At 50.1% G+C, this 7,994-nt stretch overlaps 1 protein-coding gene across 2 annotated transcripts; it reads left to right on the top strand.

The window, feature by feature from the left end:
- The first annotated feature begins 1,006 nt into the window (after positions 1–1,006).
- CYP26A1 (cytochrome P450 family 26 subfamily A member 1) lies at positions 1,007–4,091 on the top strand. 2 transcript variants are annotated; one of them, XM_069796646.1, is made up of 7 exons: positions 1,007–1,210; positions 1,401–1,625; positions 1,772–2,023; positions 2,144–2,293; positions 2,624–2,758; positions 2,972–3,124; positions 3,316–4,091. In XM_069796646.1, the coding sequence occupies exons 1-7, from the start codon at positions 1,022–1,024 to the stop codon at positions 3,655–3,657; spliced, it is 1,446 nt and encodes a 481-aa protein (XP_069652747.1). In that variant the 5' UTR covers positions 1,007–1,021; the 3' UTR covers positions 3,658–4,091. The 2 variants fall into 2 exon arrangements, with proteins under 2 accessions (XP_069652747.1, XP_069652746.1); XM_069796645.1 differs by having other exon boundaries at positions 1,736–2,023.
- The last annotated feature ends 3,903 nt before the right edge of the window (positions 4,092–7,994 follow it).

Genomic DNA, 7,994 nt, shown 5'->3' with positions numbered 1-7,994 from the left:
GCCCGCCGGCTCCGGGAGGCAGCCCCTCCGCGAACCGCGGCCGCCGGCGGGGTGCCCGGCCGGTGCCGAGCGTCTCTGCCCGGCCGCGGCGGCCCCGACGGCCCCGGGCTGCCGGCGAGCCCCAGGCGAGGGCGGGCAGCGGATCCCGGGGAGGGGAACGGGGCACGGCGGGTTTGGTGTTTCCTTTCCGCGCTCACCTCCCTTTCCCTCGGTGACCCGCGCTTGAACCTGCATCGGGAGGCTGAGACGGACTGCTGCCCGCGGCTCCTTCCTCCGCGGCCGGCAGAAATACAAGCCGGGCCTTTCGAGGTGAACCAGAGGACAGCGGAGGCTCCTCCGCCGATGCGGCGGCATCAGCTGCAGCTCTGCCCGGCGGGCCACCGGGATGCCCCCAGCACGGGGGAGCGCCCGCCCCGTCCGGGCGCCCCCCAGCACCGGCCCGGCTTCTCCCGGCTCCGGCCGCTGGCTCGCCGTTCCCGGCCGGCGACGGCAGCGGGCGGGCGGGCGGAGGAGCTCGGCAGCTCGCAGAGCGCACCGGCACCGGTACCGGCCGGGGAGCGGCCGGGGGGTGGGCGCCTCCGGGCAGCCGGGCCCCCGGGTGCTGGCACGGGACGCTTCTCGGCGCAACTTGCTGGTCTCTAACGAGCATCGGCGATAAATCCGAGGAGGCGGCCGGCCCCCGGCTGTCAGCTGTCGGCGGCGTCCCGCGGCCCGCTGGCTGAGCGCGGTGCAGCGGGGAGCGAGCCCGGAGCCGCCGCTGTCGCCGCGCCCGGCAGCACCTTTCCTTCCCCGGCGGCTGTCTGCGGCGGGCAGGATGTGCCGCGCAAAGCAAATAGTTAAACATTTCGGGGGGAGGAGCCAGGCCGCAATCCGCAATTAAAGATGAACTTTGGGTGAACTAATTTATCGGACCAAGGTAGGGTGGGCAGCAACCTGGGAAGGCTATAAAAGGCGGCCCGCGGCGAGCTCGGGCCGCGCACTCGGAGCTCCCGGGGGGCCGGGCTGGACTCGCTCCCCAGCCATGGGCTTCTCCGCCCTGGTCGCCAGCGCCCTGTGCACCTTCCTGCTGCCCCTGCTACTCTTTCTGGCCACTGTCAAGCTCTGGGACCTGTACTGCGTGAGCGGCCGCGACCCCAGCTGCCCGCTCCCGCTGCCCCCGGGCACCATGGGGCTCCCCTTCTTCGGGGAGACGCTGCAGATGGTGCTGCAGGTAAGGCGAGGCGATGCCGCGGGGAGCGGAGAAGCGCCCCGGCTCCTCCTCTGGCTGCAGGGGCGGGGGACGAGCGGCAGCTCCGCCGGGCTCCCGTGCCTAGGTGGGAAAGAGCTGCTCTCCCTACCCCTTCCTCTCCTCCTTTTCGAGACCTATTTCACTGTTTCCTCCCCTCCCCTGCCCTGCCCAGAGGCGGAAATTCCTGCAAATGAAACGCAGGAAATACGGCTTCATCTACAAGACTCACCTCTTCGGACGGCCCACGGTGCGGGTGATGGGCGCCGAGAACGTGCGGCACATCCTGCTGGGCGAGCACCGGCTCGTCTCCGTGCAGTGGCCCGCCTCGGTGCGCACCATCCTGGGCTCGGGCTGCCTCTCCAACCTCCACAACGGGCAGCACAAGCACCGCAAAAAGGTACGGCCCCGGCGGCGGGTGGGGAGCGGGGGCGGCCGCCCCGGGCGCGGCGGCTGAGCCCGTGTCCCCATCCTCCTCCTCCTCCTCCTCCCCCTCGTCCCCCCGGGCAGGTGATCATGCGGGCCTTCTCCCGGGACGCCCTGCAGCACTACGTGCCCGTCATCCAGGAGGAGGTGAGCGCCTGCCTGGCCCGGTGGCTGGGGGCCGCCGGGCCCTGCCTGCTGGTGTACCCCGAGGTGAAGCGCCTCATGTTCCGCATCGCCATGAGGATCCTGCTGGGCTTCCAGCCCCGCCAGGCCAGCCCCGATGGCGAGCAGCAGCTGGTGGAGGCTTTCGAGGAGATGATCCGCAACCTCTTCTCCCTCCCCATCGACGTGCCCTTCAGCGGGCTCTACCGGGTAAGGCTCCCGGCAGGCAGGCGGGAGAGGGGAGCCCCTGCAGCCAGGGCAGCAGGGAACGGAGGGGAGGGAGGGCAGTACGGCCCAAGTCCCACGGTGCTCTCCCTGCTGCTCGGTCAGGGCTTGCGGGCACGCAACATCATCCACGCCAAGATCGAGGAGAACATCCGTGCCAAGATGGCCCGCAAGGAGCCCGAGGGCGGCTACAAGGATGCGTTGCAGCTGCTGATGGAGCACACACAGGGCAACGGGGAGCAGCTCAACATGCAGGTGAGGTTCCCCAGGGCCAGATCCATCCCTTTCCCCCAGTCCCTCTGTCAGCAGCACACTTATCTTCTTGGGGCCAAAAGGAGAGAGCAGGAGGTGCTCCCTCTCCCCCTGAAATAAACCAGCTTGTGTAGTGCACTGGGGTGCAGAGGCTGTAACCAGGCCATCGGACGCGGAGCCGTGTCCGCAGGGAGCACAAGCACCACCCCCGTCCTGGCCCCTGGGTGTCTGCCCCAGTCTGGGAGCAATGCACAGCGTTGTGGTGGTAGAGTGGGCCTGGCGGAGATACTGTGTTCAAGACCTGTTTTATCCCTCCTCTGTCCTCTGTGTAAGGAGCTGAAGGAGTCTGCCACAGAGCTGCTGTTTGGGGGCCATGAAACCACTGCTAGTGCTGCCACGTCGCTGATCGCCTTCCTAGGGCTCCACCACGACGTCCTGCAGAAAGTGAGGAAAGAGCTGCAGGTGAAGGTGTGTGTCTTCCCCAGAGCCGTTCCACAGGAGGGGGCATTGGGAAGGTACCTCCAGGAGAGGTGTCCCAGACAGGGCTCCCCTCAACCCAGGTGGTGCCCTACTTTTAGGGGGTGGCACAAAAACACCGCTCACTGAGGGGTGGCTGCTTTGCAGTGCCAGGAGCCCTGGCTGCCTGCTCCATGAATGTCATGACAGCCTCTTCCTTTCTAGGGGTTACTGTGCAGTCCCAACCAAGAGAAGCAGCTGGACATGGAGGTCTTGGAGCAGCTGAAGTACACGGGCTGTGTCATCAAAGAGACCCTCAGGCTGAGCCCGCCTGTTCCTGGAGGATTTCGAATTGCGCTCAAGACCCTTGAGCTAAATGTAAGCGGGGCTTGGGCTCAACTCCTCAGAGCAGCCGCAAAGCGCTAACGCGTTCGTGTAGCCCGTCTGCCTCAGAGTGACCTGCAGGAAGCCAGAAGGGGAGGTGGGGTGCACCCACGTGTCCTGTGCTGACACTTCACCTTATTTAAGACAGCAAGGCGCTTCATGTCTCCTTTCTCTTCTTTTGATAGGGTTACCAGATCCCTAAAGGCTGGAACGTTATTTACAGTATCTGTGATACCCACGATGTGGCAGACCTCTTCACCAATAAGGATGAATTCAACCCGGATCGCTTCATGTCTCCACCTCCAGAGGATTCCTCTAGGTTCAGTTTCATTCCTTTCGGTGGGGGCTTGAGGAGCTGCGTGGGCAAAGAGTTTGCAAAAGTCCTTCTGAAAATATTTACAGTGGAGTTGGCTCGGAGCTGTGACTGGCAGCTGCTGAATGGACCTCCTACAATGAAAACGGGCCCCATAGTGTACCCTGTGGACAATCTGCCTACCAAATTCATAGGTTTCAGCGGCCAAATCTGAGAGCTCAACGCTTGCCTCCGGCTGGATTTCTATATAGCATCTAATATGTACATAGTAACTTTTTATAGTAATGAAGGCCTTTAAATATTTAAACTTGTAAATCTGCAATAGTTATTTATGTCTTCTAAATATTTCAAAAGGCTATGATATTTTTTCCCCAAGCACTACAATTATGGGTCTCTGATTCATAATTAGATAATGTTATTTCTATAGAAATAAGTTTTCCCCTATTTAAAAATCTTACTGAAAACTGGCCAGCTAAGCGTTTGAAGACATTTCACAATGGTTTATGTATTAAGAAATATTCTTAAAGGCAACAATGGTAACTAGCTACTTGTCCTAATTACCGAAAATGGTTATTGTTTAAGAATGTTTTCAGTATTATTTGTGTCTAGATCTTATGTTTAATGTGTGAATTTTAAGTTTGATAATAAAGTTTATTTTTTATGATCCTCTGTATGAAGATCTGCGTGTATGCTAGAGAGCAGCTTAACCAGTGGGTCTAAAGGGTTTGGTTGTAAAGTCAGATCTGCTTTTGTAAATGAGCTATTTGCTATTTCTATGCTCATAACTCTCCCCTGTCTCCGACCCGCAATGTGGTTCTCACTTGTGAATAGTAAATTGTTTTAAGTTTTAGCCTGTAAGTGGCAATAGCAGTGCAAAAACATGCATGCTCACTGAAAACAGTATGGAGTGATAGCAACTGCTCCAGCTCTCCCTATCAAGCACATAATCTTGAGCCATATAAATAAGAAAGTAAAGGGAAACAGAAGAATAATGTGTAACATGAGTCTTTCTCTGTAGCTGGAGAAAATAGGTTGAGAAAAAAAAAATTCCAGAAATGGCCTTTCCTCCCATGTTACTGCTGACCTGTTTAAACAGACCACTGGATCTTGTTCGGTGTTGAGTCTGCTGGCAAGGAATCTTTACTTATGAAGGTATCTCTTAGAAAATCTGCTGATTTCTTCTTGAAATGCAACAGCTCTTACTAGGTCAGAGAAAGATCATGCATTTGATTTACAAACTTCTTTTCTGGAATTCAGCAAAGTGAAAACTAAAAGGCAGGCACTAATGTGAATTGATTAACAGGGAATCAACTGTTGAGATGCAATTCCCTGGGGGTGTGTAAGCAGGGCAGATAAAATGCCCTAGGCATGACCCCTGTTTTGGCTTAACCATAAGGTTTTTTGTGCTCCCCCCCTCCCCGCCATTACTATACCTATTAGTCTTCCCTCAAAAGTCAAACAACATAGGCTGGCTCTATAAACATCTACAAAGTAAACCAATGTAATTCAGTGTCACGAATACTTATAGCACCATATAGACTAATTTAATTTTTTGTTTGCTTCTGGAAAACAGTCACTTTTTCATTATGTTCTCCCAAGGTCAAAATTAAGGATGGAGTTAAGTTGCTCAAAATCACTGCAGGTGTTTAATAGCATCTAGGGTTTGGATTTATTTTTTTTTTTAGGAGTGTTTCTATAATACATTTGATGTGTTTCCAGCTAGCATTTTAAATACATAAGCTTCTAATGTAAGACCTTACATACAACCTACATATGAGCGTGAGTATCAAGACTTTTACATATTAAATTTTTTGTAGTCTTAAAATACAAAAGATACTCTTTTTAGATTGTGCCTGAGTCTTCTTTAAGTGTTTAAAATATTAAATAATTTTTGCTATGCAAACCTCTTGTAACATTTTGTTTTTCAGGGATTTGATGAATAATCCACCTTTAAGACCCCTTTATTACCCATGTAGTAGTGGAAAATTGCAAACCGTGATCCTGATTTGGAGGTGATATGAAGTCTGGAGAACAGCAAGACTCTTGCCTTGGTATCCCTTCTTAACATTTTCTTCCTTAACGTTACAACATTCTGCAAATCCAAATAGATGCTGATATTCTTTAAATGTTTTGTTTATTTTTAATTGAAGTCTTTTATATGTGGGAACTTTTTGCATGGTCTTCATATTATTTTAGTTTATATTTTGTTTTTATAAAGAATGGGAATCTAAATGCTATATGGAGAATATGAACACTCTTTCACAGTGTAAGTCTAAGGTCATAGATGCATTTCTCTGTTTACTTTTTTGATTTTTGAGTCAAGTTTCCAAGGCTTTTATGTTTGGAGAAAAAAAAAATCATATACTTAATTTGATTTTGTCTGGACATCTGGGGGCACATCCTCAGCTGTTGTAAATCATGACAACATAACCTGTGTTAGGCACTGCCCCTGTATAATTTATCTCTGTAGTTAAACGGACTGTCACTGCTGTGTAATTTAGGCATCTTGGAGCTAGCTTTAAACAAGCTATCCCAAGAAATGGTAGCCGTGTAGCTCCAGTAATATGGAGCTCAGTGTGGGTTAATTGCTAAAATATTTGCCCAACTTCTTGAGCAGGTTTTACAGCCCCTGCTAATCTCCTCTATGCAGCTGTATCTTGACAGCTTAGATGCTGGCTGCAGACCAGTTTCAGGTGAGCTCTGCTGCGTATTATGTATTACGCTCATCAGCGGCTGGTGTGGGCACACGCTGAGACTGTGGCTGCTATTTAAGGGCTGACCGGCTCCTGTACCCCCAGCTTGTACCCCTCTTAGTATGTTGGATCTAGGAAAGGATCTTGCTGAAAAATTGTCTACAGAAAACCTAATTGTTTTTTGGGCAGACCAGGTCCTCGATCCAGCTCCCTGCGTGAACATTGTGCTGGGGTGCTGCGGTGCTGCGGTGGAGATGGAGGGGGCAGGAAAAGGCAGCAGCTGCTTCAGCCTGCTCCTCTGCTAACAGGTAGGTAGTTCCTAGAGCCAGGCTCTAGCTTTCCTTTTGCAAGTGTTGCCATGTGTTACTGTAAGTGACTGGTCCTCCAAGGCTCACAAGCTGAAACTCATTAAAGGGCCAGATTTGGTGAGGAGTGCTCACCCCTTTCTTCTAACTGGTCCTTTTTGGGGTATTTCATATTCTTCCTCTTAGTTAACCTGTCATTTAAAAGAAAAATCTTTGACTTGGTCTCTCTCCCCTCCAAAAAAACCCACAAAACCCCATACAATTCGGTTGGTGCTAGGCTTTGGTCCTGGAGTAAAAAGCCATGATTTATATGTAGCATGCTGGTTCTTCTCTGAGGGTAAGGTGAGTTACTGGATCCCACACTTCTCTTAAACCCACGTGAATAATAGCTCCTGCCAGCCAGCAGCACCTTTGGTGCTTAGAATTTCTGAAGTATCTCTGTGATGCTAAATGTGTGGTTATTAACAACATACAGTTATATCCATTCTTGACTAAAAATTACATTAAAGAATGGCATTGGTGTAAACTGATGTTGAGGAATGCTACTTGATAAATCAATTCCTGACTGAAAGGCATTAGTATTTCCAAATGAGGTCAGAACAGGTAATAGTGAATTTTGGTAATGGTTATATGAGTGAGAAAAAAATGTGCAGATGAATGCTGAAGACTTACTGGGGGGAAAAAATATTGATTGATTAAAAATAATTTGATCAGATTTATTTATTTTGTCCTAGTGAAACCTAGTTACTTTCACGTTGTTTCCAGCAGTTGAGCTGGGAAAGGATTTCTTTCTTTTGGTTCATAAAAGCACTTATTGAAGGGACAGTATAATTTGAAGCCTTGTATGCTTAAGATTTTGCAATTACTTTTCTGACATCTTATTTTATTTTTTACCTCTACTACAGGTGTCTTTTCTCGGACCTTGCAAGATGAGAGGCTGACAAAAAGGTTGTCCTCCTTTCTACCCCATTTCAGTCTATCGTATGTTTTCTTATTTTGTTCCAGTCAGTGATTTAGAATAACCTTTGGAAAGGTACCAAGAAAAATACTTAATAATATGTAAAATACTCCATCTCTGACTTTCAAGTGGTAGTCCTAAGTGCTACAGGAAGTTTTTAAAACTTTTTTTACAAATCTGGGTCTAGTCACATTTGAGAAGAGAACACTGCTGTGTTTTGTTAATTCTACACATCGGCAGAGGTGTTCAGGGTGGATGCTGATAAAAGAATATGCTCCAGTCATTTAAAACTAATATGCATAAAATTAGACCCCTGGATCCATCTGTCTTTTTTTTTTAAGCATTAGAATTTGGTTTTATGAGCTATAAATTCTCAAAATTTGCTATCTGTCTCAAAGGGACCTGCACTGCTCAGGCTCCCTGAAAATCTAACTACTTTTGATTCAGTCCCAAATACAGATTAAGTAGCCCAAGTGCAAGCAACCAATTGCAGAATTTCTTTACCTTAAAATTATTGCATACCATCTTTCCTAGAAGAGCCTACAAGGCTGTGACTCTGCTGAACATTGATGTAAACCAAACTTCAATCTGCTGA

The sequence above is a fragment of the Haliaeetus albicilla genome, chromosome 11 (genome assembly GCF_947461875.1).
Source record: "Haliaeetus albicilla chromosome 11, bHalAlb1.1, whole genome shotgun sequence".
In the NCBI taxonomy this organism is placed as follows: Eukaryota; Metazoa; Chordata; class Aves; order Accipitriformes; family Accipitridae; genus Haliaeetus; species Haliaeetus albicilla.
This window is presented reverse-complemented; position numbering and strand designations above follow the sequence as displayed.

What these genes read in the sequence shown, in the direction of transcription:
- CYP26A1 (XM_069796645.1), top strand. Translation starts at nt 1,022, where the DNA reads ATGGGCTTCTCCGCCCTGGTCGCCAGCGCCCTGTGCACCTTCCTGCTG. An exon ending in GGAAAGAGCTGCAGGTGAAG is followed by an intron (nt 2,759 to 2,971) that starts GTGTGTGTCTTC and finishes CTTCCTTTCTAG; the next exon opens with GGGTTACTGTGCAGTCCCAA. An exon ending in TCAAGACCCTTGAGCTAAAT is followed by an intron (nt 3,125 to 3,315) that starts GTAAGCGGGGCT and finishes TTCTTTTGATAG; the next exon opens with GGTTACCAGATCCCTAAAGG.